Source organism: Berghia stephanieae, chromosome 11 (genome assembly GCF_034508935.2).
Source record: "Berghia stephanieae isolate SIO BIC M18660-M18661 chromosome 11, UCSD_Bste_1.3, whole genome shotgun sequence".
Taxonomy (NCBI): domain Eukaryota; kingdom Metazoa; phylum Mollusca; class Gastropoda; order Nudibranchia; family Aeolidiidae; genus Berghia; species Berghia stephanieae.
The window spans coordinates 35,046,871-35,072,676 of record NC_088370.1 but is presented as its reverse complement, the minus strand read 5'-3'; the positions used below and the strand labels follow the sequence as shown (position 1 = coordinate 35,072,676).

Here is a 25,806-nt window from a genome sequence, read left to right as displayed (position 1 = left end):
CGATGCAGTTTATTGATTTGTGATTTTTTCCAAAAAAAAAATATTTTTCATCTCATTCGGAAAAAAATTGAAAGAATGGCAAAAAGAAATTTTAAAAAAATAAAGAGGGAAGGGAAGAGTGGGGGGAGGGGGGGAGGAGGCATGGAAAGAGGGAGAAATGGTTGTAGTTGTATATTTATATAATAAAATATAATATAGATGATAATAATAATTAATAATGTGTATATGTAATAGTCTTCTTACTGAACCCAAATCTATTAATAATGATAATATATACATTCAAATATATAAAGAACAAAAAAAAAAAAAAAAAAAGGAAAACAAGCAGGGAAAAATGACAAACATTTTAAAAAGTGAACGACGATGATAATGAACAAAATTTAACTGCAAGCTGAATACGACGCATACAGTTTGTTGTTTTTTTTCCAAAACCCAATATCTTATAAAGCGATCTTAAAAAAAAAAAAAAATTTTTTATTTTTTGGTTAAACTCATACACTTTTTAATAAAATGCCCAGAAGTGTCAAATGCGATAAAGGGAAAGCATTCAAACAGCCATAAAGTTTAAGCATTGTAACAATTCAACATATTTTCAAAAATATTTCATATTCTTTTGATATTTCACACATTTTGCTGTTCTGTTTTGTTTGTTATTTTTTACCCCGTACTCTTTTAATCATAAAAAAAAATCACAAGATGAAAAATATTTGCAAGATTGACACATATTAATCAGTATATTAAAAAAATTAAATTAAAACTAAACAGAACATGCAAACGTTACGTCATAATTTAAACATTACATGGCGTTAAATTGTCAACATTACTATTTTTTTTTTTCCAAACGGTAGAAACTTGAAAAAGTGAGCGACCTGCTCAACAGGTTTGTTGTTTTATAAACTAAAAAGTGTGAAAAATACGGGAGGAGAATCAAAATCAACAAAAAGAAAGAAACAACCAATTTGAGCTTTTCCAGCCCGCAGTACAGACAGCCACATCAAAAGCCAATTATTAATTAGAACTTGGGAAAACTCAAACTATGAGAAATCAGCACACGAAATAATGATCTAAATCTAATTTTGGAGGAGGAGGGGGGGGGGGCGGTGGTGGGGGGGTGAGTGAAATTGTTTTAACTGTTTTACGGCGCTTCCAACACATTACGGTCATATTAAGGTGAGTGAACTCAATTGGTGCCCGGGGTACTTTCAGGTCATACCAGTGCCTGACAAAAAAGTAATAATGATAAAACATGGTGATACAAAACTCACAAACGTGAAACGCTTTAGTAGTTGTCACTGTTCTAAACATTTAACTCGCCCGTCATTTCAGCGCAACCACCGAGAATAGGAAGAAGATGGTTCATCACACCACAGACTTTACTGGCACACTTGATCACGTGCAACACATGAAAGGAGGAATAATTCAAGCAAAGGATAAGAACAGATCGAGCAGCAGCATGATATGACTTGTATTCCAGATTTCCAGACTTGCACGCCAACAAATGTCCAAATGTCCAGACTTCTCGTCTTGCTCACCCCACGATGGAACATATCCCACCCCCCCCCCCCCCCCCCCCCTTTTTTTTTTCCCCCCAACAGATTATTACTAAAAAATAGAATACAATTCTTATCCCTAGCATGTGTCCAAATACAAGACACAAAAACAATTTCAACATCTGAGAACATTTTTCAATCAAATTTTTGTTTTTGGTTGTAATATCCATAACTTTTTTTTTTTTTTTTTGGTATATCCATATAAACTTTTTTGGGGGAAATATCCATATTTTTCATATTTGTTTATTTTGGAGAAGATTTACTTTTCAGAATATGGAATGTCTTACCCGATGGCAGCAAATCTGGTTATTGAGAACATGCAAAGTCAATCAAATGGTTTCCACTCGAACACGGATATACGATTTACAAAGGTAGGGAAACAAAACTTGACACAATATATACGTATTCCCTCACATCATTCCATCTTATTCGATGTGATAGAAAAAAACAGGGCCAGGGCCATTTTGACGCTCTTTCTCAGAAAGGATCCAGATGGGGCTCAAGTGAAACCAAAATGTTTCATCCAAGAAAAAGGACATAAAGCAACATAGAAACACAGGAGAAGGAACACAAATGTTTGTTTTTTGTTTTTAAGGGTTTTACGGCGCTTGCAACACATTTAGGTTATATCAGCGCCAGTAAAAAGGAAGAAAATGGGATAGTAAAAAGTTCTAGAATTACAATTAAAGCACCCAAGAAAAAGTAAGACATAGGGGAACTGGGAACAAATAGAGATCAGATGTAGATTCCAAGAGCATACCACCGATGTACTTAGTTTGAGATCACCTAAAAGTCTCATCCAGACAAGCACAGGTCCCAACTATGAGGAATACACTCAAATGTTTACCAATAATATAATATAACATGTAAACTCAACATAATGCAATGCATAACAGAGAGATGATTTACAAGGAAAAAAATATCATCTCCCAAAACTATAACTATACATTCGACTGTTTCCCTCCCAGACAAGGAGCTCCGGCAAGGATCAGGACACAACTAAGTAATCTCATTCCAAGACAATGACAGGAAACAATTGGAAAACGGGTATGGTGGGATAGAAGACACAGCATGTACCTCCCTGCCCACTATGGGAGGTCAGGATCCCCACCCAGAAGGAACACAAAGATTGTGAACGAATCAAGAGTTTATCAAAGAGGCCAACACTCACAGTCCAGATAAGAAACTGACATAGATCCTATCAGAGAATCCAACACTAACTCCACCCTGGTAGACAACAGACATAGATCCTATCAAAGAGTCAAACAGTCACTCACCCTCCCAGATGGAAAACCGACATAGATCCTATATCATAGAACGCTCACTCCTCCCAGATCCCATCAGAGAGGCCAACACTCACCCCCACCCAGAGGGAAATTTCTTCAATAACCACAAGGTCAATCAAAACAGATTACACAATATTGAAATGGGTAGAAATCAAAATCTGTTAATAATCATTCATACTTTACATTGATTAAAGTGTATACATAGCATGAAAACATCCGTAATCGCCTTCATCTTTTAAAAACAAAAAAAAGAAAAAATTATAAATAACACTAACAAAAAAACCAACCATTCTAATATTATACAGATCCATTATCAGCACATAGATAACAATCATAGTAAAAGTAACAATAATAATAATAATAGCAATACAGTAAGATATCTCCAAAACTCTATAAGGAAATCAATTGTATTTTATGTTTGATGAAAAAGCACATCTACAACAATACGTATTATTTAAACACAAAGTAAACTAAGAAATTCATTATTTTTTTAATGTCCGATCAGTGAGGGATTATGTCTAAGCGAAAACATATTGCGGTAATTTCTGATGTCTCAATACAAACGATAGCAAAAAACGTTTTCAATATTTTAGTTTAACCCGTCCTAAATCCATATGCCACTGTGGAGTGACATTTTACTGTTGCACACACGACAATTGAATTCTGTCTGACAAGGAGCGAGCCTTCAAGGCTCACGGTTCACCCAGGTACTTAGGATTTCAGCCCAGAGGGTCCCATTCAGATGATTACAAAAAATGCGCATCAAAACGAGTAACAACGATTTTGAACAATATCTCAGAACAAGATAATGCATACGATTATTTCCCTCTCAGCACTAGGTGAAATTAACTGGTCTAAATACAAGGACACAAAACCACATGGAAAGGACAAACAATAGAGGGGGATAGGAGAAAAGCAAGACGGTGAACTCCATTGACACAGGAGATCAACAAAACACTCCACAACTCTATGGAAATTCAACGCACCCAACAAGGAAAGACAACAGTCCTCAACCATTACAACACAATATTTATATGCAACAGTAAGTCATAGTTGATGATTACATCAAAATGTGTCGTATCCCTTTACCTTATCCAAATATTTCCTCAAATCTCTTACATTAACAGACAAGACTAAACAAAAACCAAATGACTACCAGACAGACAGACATGTCTCAGACCAAACTACAAAGACATTTAACACTTTATGTTTATATCAGCTACATCGGTGCTACGAAGCTGCTTTCCCAACCACAGGGAATCGCTGTTAAACTTGATTTTTAAAATTTCAACGAAATGGACACTTCACATACTCGTCATTTCAACCATATTGAATGATGGCTTCAATTTTTCCAGCTACATAAAATTAATCACAAATCTTCATTTAATGTATAGAAGATAGATTAGAAGACCTCTCTGCTTACTATAGGAGGTCAGGAACCCCCATCTATTCCTAAGCCTAAAGCCAATCTTATCAATGCTTTGATGAGTCTATAACAACTATAGAATTACTGGATATACTACTCGTCTTCAGGGGTTATTGTTACTCGTACAACACTAAAAGGTCATTTCATTGCAAGATTTTTTTTAAAAGAGCATGATGGAAAAATTAATTGCCAACCTGCCTACTTCCAACATTTCAAAATCAGTAACCAGCACAAAATTCAGCCCTTATAAAAGGTAAAATTTCAGTAATACTAAACCAAACCAAACAAAGAAATGCATGTTGAACACCAGCATTACGTCGATCGCTACCACAGGTGTGAAACTGAGTGGTAACCCTTATAAATTCCAGGCAATTTTTTTTTTTCCTTTTAAAACTGCGGGAACTTAAGAAAAAAATTTTTCAACACTGCAACCAAATTGCTGTAAATTCAAAAAATCTGTAAAATTTCTTCAATTTATGAAAGTCGGTTATTGTCATCAAGTTTCTGTAACAATTACCGATGATCCGCAAAAGTAGGCAGGTATGTAATTGATCTAGACATGCACAAAATCTGATGACAAAAAAAGAATGGGACAAGGGGGACGACTCCTAGAAATGAATGAATTATAATACACTTGAGTAAAATATGCGAACAACTCTTCTACCATATAACAAGATATGAAGTGAGTAGAAAAGTGCCAGAAGACAATAGAGAATAAAAATTATTCGCGGCGGTGGTGGGGTTCGAACCTGCGACCTTATTGGTACGACAACTCCGCCTGGCAGGTGAGAGCGTGGCTCTACCGTGTGAGCTATCCACGAACACAAAAATATTCGTTTCAAACCCAAGTCATTTCTAGATCCCTCTCTCACCCACTTCTTGAGATCGCCGATTCGTTCGCACACCACCATCGCGAAGTAATTTTTGACCAGCAGTTAAGCTTAATAGCCAATATTCTCAACACAAACATATAACATAGAAACGATTGAGACATTGAGTATGCTCCGGTGTATGGGGTGAATTTTTAATTCAGAAAAGTGAGTGGAGCAGGCACTTATGTTGGTAACAACAAGATATGAAGTGAATAGAAAAGTACCAGAAGACAATAGAGAATAAAAAGAGAGGGATCTAGAAATGACTTGGGTTTGAAAACGAATATTTTTGTGTTCGTGGATAGCTCACACGGTAGAGCCACGCTCTCACCTGCCAGGCGGAGTTGTCGTACCAATAAGGTCGCAGGTTCGAACCCACCACCGCCGCGAATAATTTTTATTCTCTATTGTCTTCTGGCACTTTTCTACTCACTTCATATCTTGTTGTTACCAACATAAGTGCCTTTTCTACCATATGTATCTGTGGAATAGAGACCAATGTATTCATATAAAATATGATATTAAATATATATATATATATATATATATATATATATATATATATATATATATATATATGCGTATGTATGTATATGTATGTATATATATATAGATAGATGAACGTGTGTCAGCACTGATCAAAAATTTAAATCTGTTATCTCTCTGGTATAGATAGATAGTATTTTCATCATCAATGTCATCATCTATGTACAATCATCACTGAATGAACGAAGGGGCCAACATGGTGAATGTACAATGTACAGAATTTCTAATTACAAACGGTTGGTTGGTCAGAAGAAGGTTTCTAGTACTAAAATGACTAAATGGTAGTGGTAACATTGCTGTATTATCATCATCATCATATATAAAGATTATTTGTATTTGTAATAAAGAGTATTTCGTATCATTCCTCCTTCCTTATTTTAAATCTGTACAACTAAAATTTAAAAAAAAAAACACAACAAAAAACAAAAAAAACATTTACATTTTTACATCAACAAGCAACAAACAGAAAAATCGTTTTTTTTTTTTTCCAATTATAATGAAAATAACGGTTATGGTAGGTCATATTCACAAAACAAGGGTTTGTCAAATTTTCATATTCTTTTCTTTATACAGGTCAACAGAAATGTTTACTTATTATGAGAAAAAAAAAAGAGAAAAAATTTTAACATAAAGAGCACTTCATTTTCTAACTTTGATTTAGTAAATATTTTGTTTCAATGTTATATTCAATTTCAAAAAGAGACGTGAACTGTACATAGTTTATATACTACACTGAACTGAACACTAGGGGAGATGGAGAAAGAGACAGAGATAAAGGACAAACTATTGGGTGAGGAACAAATTATGATGACAGTGATCATGAGAACATTTTATACATTTATGCCAATTTATCTTTCGACTCTGTTTTGAAGTCGGGTTAGTTTCTGTGTCTTTACAGTTTCTATGTTTGTTGTTTTTTATATCTTTGTGTGTTTTTGTGTTTTTAAGGGTATCACGGCGCTCACAACACATTTAGGTTATATCAGCGCCAGTAAAAAGGAAGAAAATGGATAGTAAAAAGTTCTAGAATTACAATTAAAGCATCCAAGAAAAGGGGAGGAAGTGGGATGAATGCGGAAAAAGGTAAAATGATTTCAATGTATTGAAATTTCATTGTGTCTGACAAATGATGAAGAAAACGTGTATGCTACTGTACAAGAAAAAGGAAAGATAAAATATAAACCAAAAAAAAAAAAGAAAGAAAGAAAGAAAATCATCCCCCAAAATTCTGCCTTCTTCGACCAGGGATCGACCCACAGAATTCTGAATGATGCAAGACGGGCGTGTGTGAGAGATGGTGGATTCTGTGAAATGATTTAATGACCCGAGAACACATGTGTCGCCTATGTACAGATTATCATACAAAGGTCAAATGCAATTTTACAGATGGAGATGGAATGTCGCGGGCTGTGTTGACACATGAAAAGCTTGAGGTGTGCTAAGGAAAGGAAAAGGTGTGTGCTAAGGAAAGGAAAGGGGAGGGGAGAGAGGTGGGGGTAGCTTTAAGTTTAAGTGAAAGGGGTTTTTAACTGCCCTTTGCTTAGTTTTTCCCAAATGCCTGTAAATAGGATGAAAAATTGTATGTTAAAGGGAACTAACTTTAAATATAAAACAAGAAAAATCCATAGGATAATTATTTGAGAGCGAGTCTAGTCTAAGAACACCCTTAGTCCAATCCATACACAGGCTCAGGATTTCCAACGCTAGGGACCATCAAACGTCTCATCAATACAATCATACACTCACTGGCAAGGGATCCCATCCCTATTGAGGTGAGACATTTACTTCGTTTGTTATCTTATAACCACTCACCACGATGAGAGGAAAAAGATCTTTTTTTTTTTTCAAATTTAGTCTTTTGACACTGCGCGATTTTTATTTTATCTATTTTTTTTACATGCAACATAATTAGTTTTGATAAATGGTATAGAAAACCTGAAACAAACAAATCCTTTTGTTTTCTGTCTTTCACTGATGATAAATATTCATAAATGAAATAAAACATCGTGAAGCGCATTACGCAGGGTAAATGTTCATATCTTATTTTATTTATTTATTCATTTTTAGAAAAAAATGATGTATGGTCACACCATGATGCCTCCTCCACATCTAATGATTTTAACACGGACAGGAGAGAAAAAACAACTTAAACTGTTCCAAGACTAAGAAACTCACAAAAAGATTCAAGATATGTAGGATAAAGTAGAATAATGTCCTCCTGTAATTAATATAATTAATAGTTTTCTTATTTATCTCGTTCAAATTCATATGAATGGAAAAAAATCAAACAAATTTTGTTCAATTTTCAATCATCGTGAACTCGTCTGTTTTGTTTTCAAGGGTTTTATGGCGCTTACAACAAACACTTAAGGAACTGCGATGTGAAAAACTTGACTCATGTGAACTTATCAGATGTCGGGTAAAAGTGAGACTGAACCCTCAGCTATAAAAAAAAAGATTACAAAACTTGTTATGCACAAAGATGTTGATGTGATGATACGACAGAAAAAAAACATGTTTCATGTCAATTATGAATCAAATGGTTGATGCTATAATGACACTGGCTGATTAGTTGTCTTTAAATCATTTGACACATAAAAATAATCAAATTATCTCCAAATATTTTTTTTTAAAAACCAAATTGAATTAAATTTGAAAAAAAGTATATATATATATATTATATATATATATATATATATAATTATATATATATATATATATATATATATATATATATATATATATATATATATATAAATCGAACGAAAATATGATTGAAATGTAAACGGTGAAAAGTATCTGGATAAACTGTTTAGACAAAATTGACAAATCAAAAATTGATGAATATATCACGTTCATAATGAAATGAGTCCCTAAAAAAATCATTGAAACAGTTTAGTTCCACCTCGAGAAATTAACTATATTGGGGGCAGCTGCAGCGACTAATTCAGAGTCTGGCCACCAACGTATCTGTCAAATCTGATTAAAGCAGTAAACAACAAAGCTATAATAGACAGCATTATCTTTGCCTTGCATCCAGAAGGGAGCAGATTTTCATCAAATCGAATAAAATGAGACAAGAAGCCTATCCAAGGTACACCTCCTAAAGTGATGCTTCTCAAATATTTTTTTTTTTTAATACCATCATTGGATTGGGGAGAAATAACTCATCCGTCCCACTCTCCTTTGATGGCAAGGTTTTTACTGCGTCTGCGACATTTTACGATCAGTTCAGCGCCATTGAGCACCACCCTACCTTCTACTCTAGGAGTAAGATAAAGACTCAAAGGGGTGATTAGTTTTTGATCTACACAACAACAACAAAATATATTACACAAATTTATAAAATTTATACAGGACACAACATCATCATCATTTGTAACAGAATTAAGACTGGTGAAGTAGGACATTTGATAAATCTTTGTCAAAAACAAGCAAAAACAAATACAACAACAGCTATAGTAAGACATGGCATCCTTTGTTTTTTTTTTTTTTTAAAAACAGAAAGTTTATCATACACTACAAAAACAACAATAATAATAATACTTTCACATGCGAGGGGGAGGGGGGAAAGGAACATATTTTTTGTAACCAGTGCAACTTTTAAAACTACCCTTCGGTGAGATGAGATTTGGAGTAAAAACAAAAATGAGTGCGAAAGAAGATTTCGAGTTCATAATATACAATCCCTATCTATATCTACAATAAAATGAATTTATTTATTCTATAAATCTGGTCCAGTTCATATCATGATGAAGGGGGGGGGGGGGGGGGGGGGGAGATAAGAATGACAGGGGACATGGGATTTTTCATTCAATTTAAATGTTTTCTCTTTTTACAATTTGATTCAATGACTACAATAGAGGGAGGAGAATGTGAGGGAATCTGTACAATATCTGACTCTGCAATGTTTGTTTTCTTTTGCTAAATTATCATACAGTGGTCATGAGATTGTTTGTTTGGTTTTTTCTTTTGATAAAACAAAACAAAAAAAATTCCTTGTTTTTAACTTTATACAATTATTATGATTGAATGACTAAAGAGCATTATTCACTGAGGATAATCATCATCATCATCATCGTATATTTACTGTATGTACATACTATGTACCATCATCAACTTTACAAATAACAAAATAAAACAGGTCTTTTGTTAAAACTCACTTTACAATACAGACCTGCTGGGCTTTATTTAATTATTTATTTAATAATTTATCATCTATCTGTACAAACTTGTTTTTAAAATTCAATAGTTTACTTCTGTTGCATAGGCAGTGTTTTAAGGTTTTGTTTTGTTTAAGACTTACAAAATGATACAAATTCAATGTGTACAATATGGCTCCAATAAGGAAATAGGACACCTATAAACAGTCTGTGACATTCAAAATATTCCGATCGTGCCAACAAACAAACGACATATATTTATACAAGACACTAATTACACAATTGGAAGAAGAAAAAAATAAAGAATTTTTTTTAAAGCAATGCATTCAGTGATTCATATCATAAATAGCTTTTTATTTTAATTCTTTCCTTTTATGGAATATTCTAAGGCCCTAAAACTGTTTCAAACTTTTGGACTGGAAGATCTGCAGAGAAAATATTTTTGTTAAATACAATGCAATAGAGAAAATGTGCTGGTTTGACGGCTCTTTGGATTACAGATTTGTATTCAATTCTGTTTTTGTTTGTTTTTAAGGGTTTTACGGCGCTTGCAACACATTTAGGTTATATCAGCGCCAGTAAAAAGGAAGAAACTGGGATAGTAGTTTTTGTTTTTGTTTTTAAGGGTTTTACGGCGCTTGCAACACATTTAGGTTATATCAGCGCAGTAAAAGGAAGAAAATGGGATAGTAAAAAGTTCTGGAATTACAATTAAAGCACCCAAGAAAAAGTAAGACAAAAGGGGAACTAGGAACAAATAGGGATCAGATGTAGATTCCAAGAGCATACCACCAATGTACTTAGTTTGAGATCACCTATAAGTCTCATCCGCAAGCACAAAATCCAACAAAGAGGAATACACTCAAATACTTACATTATACATTCAAAATAAAAATAATAATACATAACAGAGAGATGATTTACAAGGAAAAAAATATCATCTCCCAAAAACAATAACTATGCATTTGACTGTTTCCCTCTCAGCTAGGACTCCGGCCAGAGCCAGGACAAAACCAAGTAATCTCATTCCAAGACAAAGACAGAAAGCATGTTGGAAAACAGATATAAGGGGATAGAAGACACAGTATGTACCTCCCTGCCCGCTATGGGAGGTCAGGATCCCCACCCAGAATCGTGTCTAACAACACTCGGTACAATCAACCTGCCCTGCAGCCAAGCTACTGTTCAGGGGGTATTACAGTTTTTACAAAGCTTTAAAATCACTTCATCCCCAATAAAAAGGGCATGTGGGGAAATTTTGAAAAAGAATTGTCATATTGGATTTAAGAGTAGAAGAATTGGTGAACAAAAGGAGAACCTGGAAACATTTATCTTGTCTGAGACCTAAAAGTCCCATCCAGAGACAAGCCAAAAGCGATACAATGAAATCTTTCAACCTATAAGAGGGGGAATTCCATCTACCAACCAGCCTACAAGATTTCAAATTTGTTAAAATAGTTTCAGATAGATCAGATGATTATTGTTGTTGTCATTGTTAAAGTTGTCCAGTGTTCAGAGAAAATGGTCCACAATACTAATTCCTTGACACACCCTGCGGTAGTGATACAAAAATGGATGTTTGAAAGAAAGAAATAGGCTAAGTTCTATCAGCAATATTCCATTTACGAGTCTAAAGCGAGACCACTAAAATTTTCACAAAAACAACCCAAGGGAGACGCTCGGATGATTTCTATCAAATACTAACAGTAAGAGACAACTTGCCAGAATGAAAAAAAAAAAGAAAAAAACATTTTTTCAGAAAAACAACAGTAACAAAAGCCCGAAGAGCACATCACAAATCCAAGTGTCTCCCCCTCTTTCTATAAATTTTAAAAAATTGAAATTCAAAAATCCATTTATAATTTTGGGTATATTTCCACCAAGCACACTGCAGGAGGTTTTGAATGACCATTTGACAGCTCAAGACCTGTTAGGCTATTTTTTCTCTCTTAAATTTGCTTGTCAAAATACAGTAATACTGACACTTCCGATAGATGAAACAAATTTCACGATCAATTCAATTCAATTTTTTTTTCATATTCTTACAAACCTAACATTTACTCATTTTGGGGGGAAAATTCCGTATAAAAAGATGCCAGGCCTGCCATTGATGCCAAAATTGTTTTTCTTTTCGGCAACGTCTGTCAATGAGTAAAGACATCAAATTCAATACATCTTGGTTCTAACTCTCCCCGTCACAAAGACACCAAAAAAAAAAAAAAAAAAAAATTAGAAAAAAAAATTATTTGGAGAAAACAAAAGAGTATGACAAATATTTTCACCTCTCGCAATAATGTATTGTGATTGGTTTATACATTTATATGCTAAAGTTAACAGGAAAATTTATATTTCAAAAAAGTTTTTTTTACATAATAATGCAGCAACAACAGAATAGAGTAACATGACAGTTTCAAGAGTAACTATTAAAGATACAATCAACTACCATCGACCATCACAATAATACATTATAATATATAGATTATATATGTATATATATAAAATATAAAGTAAATATACAAATACATACAATGATATATCATTTTTCAAAGAGGAAAAACAAAGAAAGCCAAGCCCAGCCACCAGAGACCAAGAATATAATAATATAATATAGTAACAGAAATTTTTATTTTTTTTCTTTCGAAAACCACACACCCAGTGTGATAACAATAGACATAGAATTTATAATTCAAACTTTGAAGAAAAACGAACGAAAAAGGAAAAGAAAAAATTTGATTCGATATCGACAAGAGGAAGGCACAATATTCATAGCAGCATATCTAATGCTTAAACAATACTATATGGAAAGGAAAGTGGACAAGATCTAATATATAAATGACAATTACACAATGGTGTAGTTATTTCATGCATGTTTATCATTGCTACAAAAAGTCAAAAGATTCACAATGGGAGTGATCTATATTCAGGTTCTCGTCCAACCAAGTCATCAATCACATGATTTGTTGCTGTCCAACGATTGGATATTTCATAATAAATGAAATGTACTGATTTGATAACGTAAACAAAAACGTAAAACCTACCTATATGTCAAAGCTGGACAAAATTACCATTTGTGATGTTAGATATTCAAAAAACTGAACACTTTTCACTATGTGGATCTGTTTTAGCACATTTTGCAATGTGACCAATGACCTCGAGCACATGGAAAGAGAATATAGATCATCCCCATTGGGTATAGAGAAGAAAAGGAAGAAATAAAAAAGATCAAATATGAAAAGAAAAGTTGGGAGATGAACATTGTCAAATTACTTGAAATAATTTTCTTTTCCCCTGATTAACTTTGAGGCCAGTGTCATGATGCCTGTTACAACAACCGAAGAAAACACATTTTTAAATTTAAACATCTAATTCAGGGGAGTGAAAAACCATTTGAAACTGGGGGACACGCCAAACCTCATTAGCAAAATTTTTGAAAATTCTGACAATAGAAATTAATGTCCAATGTTACTTTGTAGATGAAATTCAAAAACAAGAAAAAAAGAAAAAACAAAACAAAACATCAATCAAAAATGTTTTTAACACAATATAAAGTAAATTGACACACAGATTACTGACAACAAGAACAAACCACACATTAAGAGAGCCTATACCAGAACCAGGATTGTAGTCATAGGTGTGCACATCAGACCAAGTTCGTTTTATAGTATGTACATTTTACTCCTTTACCATTTTGTAATTTAAGAGATTTCAACAACGATCTACATCAAACCACCCGCATGCTTCAAAATATGACTGCATGACACTATTAAATGTGTGATGATGGCAGACATGTTGTGAACTTGGATTAACTTCAATCCATGTAACACTTTGAACATTAAACTCCCAATGAAAGCATTGCCAAAACACTGAAGCAGATTTACGGCCACGTAAGAATGTCATTGCATAGCCACCCATGACTTTATGGTCTAGTCTCTGGCACAGACTCAAAACTATAGAAATCACATCAAGCAGACAGCAATCCCAACTACAGAAAGAAAAAAAAACTGCAAAATCAGAAATCAATACAATCAAAATGAGGAATATATTATTTCAATGACTACACACTACACGTTTGTCATAATAAAATGAACAGAAAAGGATGGGGGGATGCATAGCTCCCAAAACTATATATATATAATAATAATATACACACAATTCTGTAATGACATAATGTGTACATATATGCATATCAGGTCTAATAATCTAACAAGGTGTGTTTTGTAACGTCAATGAGGGTGCACTACTACAATGTAATATACACGTATCATACAATCAACAAGTAATGTCATTATATTTTTTTTTTTACTACGTATATTACATCTCATCATTTTTAATTTGTAGTCAAAAACAGAATAGTTCACAACCCGGGGTGTGTTGAGCTGGAATAAAACGACGCAAAGCTACAAAGTCATCTGTTATTTATTGAAACACTGGCACCTAGTTCCATAACCAACAAAAAAAAATGCTTTTAAATTAAATCTCAAAAAATCGCAAGCAGAAACAATACAGTCGTTTTGATGAATGACTATTTTTCATTACAACCAACAGCACAAAAATGTTTTAAGCTCGACATTAATTGGAATAGTCTGATTGTACACAAAAAAAAAAAAAAAAAAAAAAGAGGAGCATTCCATTCACAGAACATTGGGGGGGGGAAAAAATTGAATTAAAAAATAAATGAGAAGCTTGTCTCAGCTTACACATATCAAGTTGTCAAATTTGACTCTTAGTAAATATTCAGATTTGAGAACCATTGCAGACATCTATTATTGCAATTAATAGAAATCAAGGTACAAGTACATTCCAGAAAAAAATGCACAGGAATTCTATTCTATTTTCTCTTCGCTCGTCGTATTATGTGTAAAAATCAAAACATTCAATATTCAACCATTTGTCAATGAGTCATTCTCAAGTCTGATTTGGAAAAGATTTTTCAAACTGTTTTCATACAAAGTAATTCATTAATTCCGTAACACCAGGAAAAGACTGGAATACGAAGAAAAAAAAAGAAAAACCTGCAAAAGCAAATAGTAAAAATTGGACAAATTAGATATTTGCCACCGACTCAGTCACCAATCGCTTCCGTCTACCTGCTTAGGATTGACATATCCGATATCTTAAATGTAGTTTTGTACATTTCCAATTTTCTTAGGGGTACCCCACACGTCGTACTGACAAACTCTATCAATGGCAAATATTTAATAGCTTAAAAGTGTCAAGTCTACAGCAATGCCAGTATCCCCATTACAAAACATAGAGATCAATCAGCTTAGTCTTCAATTTGACTGTGCAGTCTATTAATAGTCACAAAGTAACAATAAACCATGAAAAATTGATTGTAGAGAAATCATCATCATCTACAACAAAGCATTTCCTTCATCATAAAGTTATAATCAATAAAGCATAACTCAAAAATAACAAGTAATAATAATAATATTAACAATAATATGTAATAGTAACAAAAGCTATACTACATTCAACACTGACAAGGAGGAACACAGCAGTGGGTGTGAATGAAGGATCAACACCTCCAAACGTTTACCAATGTACATTCAAATCTACAATTATATATTTATATAAATTTATAATACACAAGCTCATAAAAAATAAAATAAATCTTTTAACACATTTAACATGGTTCATTTTTTGAATGAATGAATGAATGTATGTATGTACACATGTGTGTCATACGGTCAAACAAACTCGAAAAAGAATAAATATAATTACAGTTTTTAAAAAATCAAATCGAAAATAATCCGAGACCTGAACCCTCAGCCAGAACTCTCAAACATCTGCCCATTTGACAGCAATGGTCTTGAAAACACACTTGTATCCTCTCCATGTTTTTTTTTTCCTTTCCTCACCATTTTGACGCTTTGACGAATAACAATCTTTGACGACCAAAGTATCATTTTTCCATGAGTGACAACAACAACAACCCCTGGACTTTTAAAGGGAGCCATTGGTGATTCCGATGGGTCCCACGTCTGGCTGATTCTTCATGAAGAATTTCTCCAGCTTGGCCAGAATGTGTTTCCCGTACGTGTACTTCTTCAGCGTGGCAATGTGGGGTCTGATCTTGTGCATCAGAACCTTGCGCTGGGGAGGCTCTGCTATGTCAATCATCTTCTGGACCACATAGTTGGCGAACTGGTCTTTCATCATGGAGTATAACGCAGAATGGTGTCTGATAAAGAGGTATGAACATAAAAATAATAACTCAAAAAGAATAATGATGATATAAAACAAAAATATGCTTCTAATCTTTTGTAGAAGAATAGACTTCAAATTTTGAGAGTGAAGTCCATAAAAAATCATTTTAAAAATGAGTCTGGTTCAGATTTTATGACAATAGGCCATTTCAGCGCTGCTGGAAGAAAGGAAGACGACTTGGGGGGAATATTGCACTATATAAAAGCTCAATTTTTGAATAATTTTTTTGTGAAGACATAATCCCAGGTTGAGACAGACAACTTACATTTTAATAGAAGAGCACTTTCAACAAGGACCCAGGTTCGAGCCTTGTCAGAGCCTCATTTTTCCCTAGAAAAGAAAATCAACCCCAATGCGCACCATATTGCAGGAAAAATTTTCGATGATTAATAAAGGAGTTTTATCATTTTTAAAATTTTACTTAAGACAAAGGTTTGTTTTTGTTTTGTTTTTAAGGGTTTTACGGCGCTTGCAACACATTAAGGTCATATCAGCGCCAGTAAAAAGAAAGAAAATGGGATAGTAAAAAGTTATAGAATTACAATAAAGCATCCGAGAAAAAGGGAAGACAAAGGGGAATTGGTTCTTGTTTTTTGTTTTTAAGGGTTTTACGGCGCTTGCAACACATTTAGGTTATATCAGCGCCAGTAAAAAGGAAGAAAATGGGGTAGTAAAAAGTTCTAGAATTACAATTAAAGCATCCAAGAAAAAGTAAGACAAAGGGGAACTGGGAACAAATAGGGATCAGAGGTAGATTCCAAGAGCATATCTTCAATGTACTTAGTTTGAGATCACCAATAAGTCTCATCCGGACACAAGCACGGCCCCACTAAGAGGAACACACTCAAATGCTTACATTATAAATTATAACAAATATAATAATACATAACAGAGAGATGATTTACAACGAAAAAAATATCATCTCCCAAAACAATAACTATGCATTTGACTGTCTTCCTCCCAGCCAGGACCCGACCAGGGCCAGGACAAAACCAAGCAATCTCATTCCAAGACAAAGACAGAATGCAAGTTGGAAAACAATATAGGGGGATAGAAGACACAATAAGTACCTCCCTGCGCACTATGGGAGGTAGGAACCCCACCCAGGGGAATTGGTTCAAAAAAGAAACAGGTGTAGATTCCAAAAGCACACTATCAAAGTACTTAGTTTGAGATCACTAAAAGTCTCATCCAGACAAGCACAGGCCCCAACTAAGAGGAATACACTCAAATGTTTACCAATCATATAATATAATGTGCAAACTAAACATAATACAATGCATAACAACAGAGAGATGATTTACAAGGAAAAAAATATCTCCAATACAATAACTATGCATTTGACTGTTTCCCTCCCAGCCAGGACCCCAACCAGGGCCAGGACAAAACCAAGCAATCCCATTCTAAGACAAAGATAGAATGCAAGTTGAAAAACATATAGGGGGATAGAAGACACAATAAGTACCTCCCTGCCCACTATGGGAGGTAGGAACCCCACCCAGTTAAGACAAAGGAACGTTTTAGTGTGGCTATGTGGTCTTGTGATAAGACACTCGCTTTCAGATTGGAAGGTCCAAGATTCGAGCATCGGTCGGCGTATAGTTGAGTCCCTGGAAAATACTCTTTACTCGCTTCCTCTCACAGTGTAAATTGAGTACCCGACTGTTAACAGCGTCTGTTAGAAAAAATTCTATTATCACCCAACAGGCATCATATCTCTAGTTCTCCATGTCTCACTTTGCTGTTAGTCTGAGACCCATTGTTAACCATTTTGAGCACGTTTAGTGGATATTGCACTATATAAAAGCTATAGTATTTATCTAATACGTAGTAGGATATAGACATTACATACCCATAACCATCACTTGTGTTGCAGACCTCTTCAATCAGCATAGCCCTCTCTTGACGAGATGAGTGGGAAACGCACTTCTCAACAACATTACTGAAATAAAAATAAATATATGTGGATATTGAGCTATATAAAAGCTCGATTTAAAAAAAAAAAAAAAAAAACCAAAACAAAACAAAACAAAAATACAGCACATAACATGATATACAAGACAAAAATATCTCCCTAAACTCAACTCTATAGATTTGACCGTTTTCCGGCCAGGACAAAACCGAGGAATCTCATTCCAAGACAAAGACAGAAAGCAAGTTGGAAAACATATAGGAGGATAGAAGACACTTGAAAGACACAGTAAGTGCCTCCCTGCCCACTATAGGAGGTCAGGAACCCCACCCAGCATTTTGACATAATACCGTTTTGAGACAGTGGGTCACAATGTACAACAACAACTACAACAGACTCACCTTGCAAACTTATGCTGACTCAAGGAAAGCACTTTCCCCCTGATGGTGCTGACAATCTTACTCTTGTCCTCCATGCGGCCGTGTTCCAACACGTGCTGAATGACGTAGTTCCCATACTGGTCCATCACCAGTCGCTCTGTATTCTCATGCAACTCATCCAGCACAGGCTGAGTCTGCTCAACTGTGCAGTGTTCTAGGATGCGCTGGATGACACGGCATCCATATGGATGTGTAGACAAATTGTACACCTAAAGAGAGAAAGAGAAACAATATAAAGGTTTGTTTTGTTTTTAAGGGTTTTAAGGCGCTTTTAGGTTATATCAGCGCTAGTAAAAAGGAAGAAAATGTGATAGTAAAAAGTTCTAGAATTACAATTAAAGCACCCAAGAAAGAGTAAGACAAAGGGGAACAGGGAACAAATAGGGATCAGATGTAGATTCCAAGAGCATACTATCAAAGTACTTAGTTTGAGACCACCTATAAGTCTCATCCGCACACAAGCACAAAATCTAACAAGGAGGAATACACTCAAATGTTTACATTATACAAAAATAAATACAATAATACATAACGGAGAGATGATTTACAAGGAAAAAAATATCTCCCAAAACTAACTATACATTTGACTGTTTCCCTCCCAGCCAAGGTATCCGGCCAGGGCCAGGACAAAACAAAGTAATCTCATTCCAAGACAAAGATAGAAAGCATGTTGGAAAACAGATATAGGGGGATAGAAGACATAGTATGTACCCCCCTGCCCACTATAGGAGCTAAAGAGAGAAAGAAACAATATAAAGGTATAAAGCAATCAATATAAAGTTGCATGAGTGGTGTTGAGGTCCGGCTGCTTTTTATCATAAGATGAAAATCAAATTTAGGCTGCACGGTTATTTTATTAAATTTTTTAAAGGGTTTTACTGCACTTCTGGCATATATAGGTCATATCAGCGCCAGTAAAAAGGAAGAAAATGAGAAAGTCATAATAATTTATAGATTTACAATTGAAAGCACATGAGAATAAGCAAGACAAAGAGGAATTCGCTCAAATAGGGACAAGATGTGAAATTCCAAGAGCACACAATCCGTGTACTTTGAGATCACCGAAATGTCTCATTCAGACACAAGCACAGGTCCACACCAAGAGGATCACACATAAATGTTTACAAGTCATAACATATATGTAAAACAAAAATAATATAGTGCATAACATCTTACAAAACTATATAGTTGATTTTCACTCCCAGCAAGGGCCAGGACAAAACCCAAAATGATTTAAAACCCGTTTTTAGCTTGAAAACAAGTGCTATATTGAGCTACTGACAGTCATAAATCTATAAATCAAAAGAAATTGGGGAAGGGGAAGGGGAGAGAGAGAGAAAAAGGAAACATACCTGTCCCTTAAAGGCATCAATGATAAACTGCAAGTATTCTGGGTCAACACACTCAATACACTTCTGGACCACGTGGTTTCCATTCTGGTCCTTGACACATTTCAACACATGGCCATCCAACTCTTTGACAATCTCCACCTGAAACACCACAGCGGAAAACTGGTTTAAACATTAACTAGTGCAAACTTTTAGAATTGTCCTATGTATTTCATAAATGAATTTCCCAAGCACATCGAGGGCAGAGATTGCAATCATTGTCACTGATCTGGCGATGCTCAATGTTCCTCAAATTGTAACGAGAACAAAAGGCAGGAAAATTTCTCCCAAGACCTTAAATATACATCATTTAAAAATACTAATCGCATTCGCTTTGGGGGCAGCGTGGCTAAGCAGTTCGGTCTTTGCTTCATGCCTGTGGCCTTGAGCATTTTATCTCGCCAGAGATCAGTTTTGTAGCGGTGCTCTGCAGCCGATGTCTGGGTTATTCCACATCTCCCTTGGAATAGACACTAAAGATAAATTTCCCCTATCAGATGAATAAAATGAATTTTATTATTCTATTTTTATTTACATCATAGATAGAGAATTTTTTTTTTTTTAAATAAGACAAGCCTCGAGTATATGAATAAGATGGAAGATACTACATAATGGGACTGTGGTTAGTCCCAATTGGGGCTTTAAGGGGTGGTTTGAGTTTAATTATTAGAACAATCCTTCAAAAATGAATTTTATTATTTTAGACACTAGATAAATTTCCCCTATCAGATGAATAAAATGAATTTTATTATTCTATTTTTATTTACATCATAGAGTAGAGAGAAAAGACAACTTCGATTATATGAATATAATGGAACATACTACATAATGGGAGTGTGGTTAGTCCCAATTGGGGCTTTAAGGGGTGGTTTGGGTATAATTGTTAGAAAAATCCTTCAAAAAATTGAGAGTCCGTTGGAAAAGGATATTTTATTATCTTAGAAATATTATTGAAAAGCAATTTATCAAGAAAAAACGTGGTTGAAATTGTTATAGGATGTAAGGAAAGTGTGAGAAACGGAAAGCAATTTTACTATTTTCTCAAAATGTCACTTTTTCTAGGGGGGGGGTACTGTGTCAAATATTTCTCAGAATCTAATTCATGAAATTGTCAGAAAAATTTCCACAATCCTTGAAATGTAGTTAATTATAAATGAAATGGCAACCCAGCTGTCTGCAACCGCCTCAAAATCATATTCGTAGTATAGATAGAACAGACCTGCCAACCCTTCACATTCCAAAAGTGGAATCAGAACACCTGAAAATAGGAATTTGAGACAAAAACATAGGAATGTCATCCCCCCCCCCCCCCCCCCCCCCTCTCCTCTTTGCTGTTTTATTCTTACCATTATCATCATTTTGGTAAATCGGAATTTTAGAGATAATGGCGGAATAGTACAAAAAGGAAGGAAGAATGAAAATAGGAATGATTCCGCCAAAAGCGGAAGAGTTGGCAGGTATGGATAGAATGAAGTCAACATCACTCAGGTCTTTCTTATTGTTTTTTGCCATCCGCGTTTATGAGTAATTCTCACTAAACTGTATTAACCAGACTATAAACGTTCGAGGTTACAGTTGTGTGTGTTGGTCCTTTATACCTCCGGATGGCAATGTTGTGAGCTTCTTAGCCAAGCGCGTGCATACTATCTATAGGTTACCTGCATATCAGATGGAATGGACTCCAAAGCCTTTTGGATGACACGACAGCCGTACATCTGCAAAGCCAAGGGGAGGACATGACCTCTGACCCGCTGTGCCAGCGTCTGCTTCTGGTCAGGGGAGCCAAACTCAAAAAACTTTTGGATAACATAGTTCCCAAATACATCCGTCATGAGAGAGTAGGCGGCAGAAATGATCTCAGCAAATACCATCGCCTTCTCCTGCTGTGTTGCCCTCTCCAGTTTTTGCTGGATGAATCTGAAGAGAAAAAAATTTTAAAAATCAATGATGTGATTTTGAAAAGACCATTTTCTTTTTTAATTATTTTTTTTTTCTTTTTCAGTGATTATGAGGTTTTTTTTGTTTGTTTTTTTTTTTAGCTTTTGTAAAGTGCAAAATCCACTCTCAATATGCTCAAAGCGCTTTACAAAGGGCCCCTGGCCAACAGCAACATTTAACATTTAGAAGGGGACATGACACATGTTAGGCGATATTACAATTTATTGGACAAAGACAACGCTGTTAACGACCAGGTACTCATTTTACACCCGAGTACGGTGAAAGAATGTGAGTAAAGAGATTTCTCCAAGGACAACTATGCGCCGAGCAAGGCTTGAACCTAGGACCTTCCGATCCTAAAGCAAGTGTCATATCACAAGACCACATAGCCGCACTTGTTATCTTTATACAGAGACGCCAACTTTAAATTTGGCTCACAGGAGTTTCAGACACCACTTGTAGGAATTTCAATGCCGAAAGAGGAATTTCCGCACAAAAGAAAAAGGAATCAGAATGGTATTTGGCATTGTGTTTACATATTGTATAGAGTTCTTAATAGATAACTGATTGGAATTATATTATGATATATAAACACATATACAAATACAATCCCAAAGTTTCCTTACTTGAAATGAAGTAAAGCGCCAAACCTTAATGGTAGAGATAGTGGTGGTAGTGAGAATGATGTGGTGTTGGTGGTTGTAGTAATAGTGGTAGTGATGATAATATGGTGGTGGTGGTGGTTGAAGTAATAGTGGTAGTGATGATGATGTGGTGGTGGTGGTTGTAGTAGTTGTGGTAGTGATGATGATATGGTGGTGGTGGTTGAAGTAGTAGTTGTATTTTTGTTTTTTTGTTTGTTTGTTGCTTTAGGTCTCTTCCAACACAATTGAGGTTATATGAGAGACCGCTGAAACAAAAAAACAAGCAATCTAACAAAAATAGTACAAATGTAAATCAAAATCATAACCTAAACATATCATAAGCTAAATTATAAATAACCAAGAACAAACAGGCAGAGGATTTACAGGAAAAAAATATCCCCTGTCAAAAATACAATCACAAACCAAAGAAGCAGGATAGGCTAGTAAAGAGAAGAAGAAACGACATCACTATCGGATCGTACACCCATGCGAACATCATAGGTATACGATTCAAGGGTGATGCTCCATCCAACCACCCGCAAGTAGTAGTTGTAGAGATGATGATGTGGTGGTGTTTGTAGTAGTAGTGGTAGTTGCAGTGATAATGATGTGGTGGTGATGGTTGAAGTAGTAGTGGTAGTGATGTGGTGGTTGTAATATTCCCGGGTAGTAGTGGTAGTGATGATGATGTGGTGGTGGTTGTAGTAGTAGTGGCAATGATGATGTGGTGGTGGTGGTTGCAGTAGTAGTGCTAGTTACGATGATGTGGTGGTGGTGGTGGTGGTGATTGTAGTAGTAGTGGTGGTAGTGGTGATGATGTGGTGCTGGTGGTTGTATTGTAGTAGCAGTGGTAGTGATGAAGATGAGGTAGTGGTGGTAGTGATGAAGATGAGGTAGTGGTTGTAGTAGTGATGGTAGTGATGATGGTGGTTTAAGTACAAATGGTAGTGATGATGATGATGTGGTGGTTGTGGTAGTGGTGGTAGTGATGATGATGTGGTGAAGATGGTGGTTGTAGTACAAATGGTAGTGATGAAGATGTGTAGTAGTATTTGTAGTAGTAGTCGTAGTGATGATGATGTGGTGGTGGTTGTAGTGATGAAGATGAGGTAGTGTTTGTAGTAGTGGTGGTAGTGATGATGATGTGGTGGTCATGGTGGTTGTAGTAGTGGTGGTAGTGATGATGATGTGGTGAAGATGGTGGTTATAGTACAAATGGTAGTTATGGCGATGTGGTAGTGGTGGTTGTAGTAGTAGTAGTGGTAGTAATGATGATGTGGTGGTGGTTGTAGTAGTATTAGAGGTAGTGATGATGATGTGGTGGGGGTGGTTGTAGTAGTAGTGGTAGTGATGATGTGGTGGTAGTGGTTGTAGTAGTAGTGGTAGTTGCAGTGATGATGTGGTGGGTGGTGGTGGTTGCAGTCGTAGTGGTAATGATGATGTGGTGGTGGTGGTTGTAGTAGTAGCGGTAATGATGATGTGGTGGTGGTGGTTGTAGTAGTAGTGGTAGTGATGATGTGGTGGTGGTGGTGGTGGTTGTAGTAGTAGTGGTAGTGATGATGATGTGTTGGTGGTGGTTGTAGTAGTAGTGGTAGTGATGATGATGTGGTGGTGGTGGTTGTAAAAGTGATGGTAGTGGTAGTGATGCTGATGTGGTGGTGGTGGTTGCAATAATGATGATGTGGTGGTGGTGGTTGCAATAATGATGATGATGTGGTGGTGGTGGTTGTAGTAGTAGTGGTAGTGATGATGATGTGGTGGTGGTTGCAGTAGTAGCGGTAGTGATGATGGTTGTAATTCTAGTGGCAGTGATGATGATGTGGTGCTTGGAAGGGGGGGGGGGGGGGGGGGGGGGATGTGTCCTTGGAACAATTTGACCTCACCGGAATTTGACGGAAGTTGCCCGGAACCCGGAATATTTTGCTCCAGACCGGAGTTCTTTCCGGTGAAACCGGAGTTTTGGCATCACTGCTTTATAGGTCACTTCAGCAAAAGATTGTAGATCTACAGTTACAAGCAATCATGAACTAAGGTTTTTTTTAATTCAAGTTTAAGACCTGAACTAAGACCAAGTTATCTAATTCCAGAACAATCAGAGAAAAAGCATACAATTCTCCAAAGGTTAAAAAAAAAAGTAAACATATATGCTTTTTCTTTCTTCTATATATAGAATGTTAAGTTGACGTTAATCGTGTCTTTGTTGGGTTTTTTTGGTATCCACATGTAAGAGTAAGTCTCACTAGACTGTATTAGCCAGACTATAAACGTTTAAGGTTAGACATTGTTTTGTGTGTTGGTCTGATATATTTCTGGATGGCAATGTTGTGAGCTTCTTAGCCAAGCGCACACTATCTATAGTTGGCAGCCCTGACCATCCATCCATTCCACTATTTAAAGATAGATAATAAAATCCATTTACCTGGATCCATGTTGATCCTGTGAAAACTCCACGACATGATGGATGAGATCCTTCAGGGACAGATTTGGAATACGATTGTTACGGAAATCTTCCAAAAGACGACTTCTGCCCGTCACCTCCTTGGACATACTTGCACTGAAACGTTTAGAATTTGAGGTGAATCTGAGCAAAAAAGGAAAAATCTAGAAGATCCCTTATCATTAGCTGCTCACATGGGTGCAAGGAAGTTGGACCAAATAATTTTTTTTTTTTTTTTTAAAAGCCGGAAATCCATTTCTAACAAATTCAAAAAGCCTGAAACTTGCTTTGAAATGTAAGCTGCTGCCTCAAAGCAGCATTATATTGGTGTAATCTAGATGTCAGAAAAAAATAATTTTTTTTTTTTAAATTAAAAAGTCGAAAATCTTGCACCAATGTGGCTTAATGCAGTAGCACATAAAGTATGGTGTAAAATAGTCATTAGCTACTAGAGGAATTGTCGCAAACAGTTTTTTGTGGAAAAAAATTATGAGAGAAAAAAAAGTATCAAACCAAAATTCATGACTTTCATTAGCTTCAAAAAAGAACAAAATACCAAACATAGAATATTTCAGGCTTAAAACCCTCCTTCAGTCAATAATCAAAACAGTAAAAACTTAATAATTCACTTTGAATACTGAAAGACAGCAGAGTAGTAGAAGGAACGTCTTGTCAGCCAGCAACATTTTGACTTCATATTTGGCAATTGCCGACTAGTCATGCCTAATAATAATCTGCCATCCGTCTGGAGTTTAAGTGATGAATCAACGTTCTTGTTACTGATACACACCTTCTGGGGGCAACTGTTCTGTTTTGGAAGAATGCATTGCCAAATATTCCATTTGCTGGGGACACAAGACCCGGGTTCCTAAATTTGGCAGCTTCAGCTCCCGGTGCAGCATTGTAAGGCCTTGCTCCCATGTTCAAACCTAAAGAAAATGAACATAAGTGTTTAACCAATGAGAACCAAGATTTACCGTACTCTCTTTCCACA

The 25,806-nt window shown here is 35.5% G+C and overlaps 1 protein-coding gene across 2 annotated transcripts in view; it reads right to left on the bottom strand.

Annotated features, from left to right (window-relative positions):
* Positions 1–15,706: 15,706 nt before the first annotated feature.
* LOC144956563 (pumilio homolog 1-like) overlaps positions 15,707–25,806 on the bottom strand; it is a 45,802-nt gene continuing 35,702 nt past the window's right edge. For both annotated transcript variants that reach the window (XM_078887144.1, XM_078887145.1), the window contains 7 exons: positions 25,603–25,741; positions 24,795–24,929; positions 21,452–21,710; positions 19,758–19,895; positions 18,367–18,614; positions 17,906–17,995; positions 15,707–16,027 (listed from right to left, as the gene is read on the bottom strand). In XM_078887144.1, coding sequence (XP_078743270.1) covers positions 15,790–16,027; positions 17,906–17,995; positions 18,367–18,614; positions 19,758–19,895; positions 21,452–21,710; positions 24,795–24,929; positions 25,603–25,741 — 1,247 coding nt within the window. In that variant the 3' untranslated portion in view covers positions 15,707–15,789. The remainder of the gene's footprint in view (positions 16,028–17,905; positions 17,996–18,366; positions 18,615–19,757; positions 19,896–21,451; positions 21,711–24,794; positions 24,930–25,602; positions 25,742–25,806) is intronic.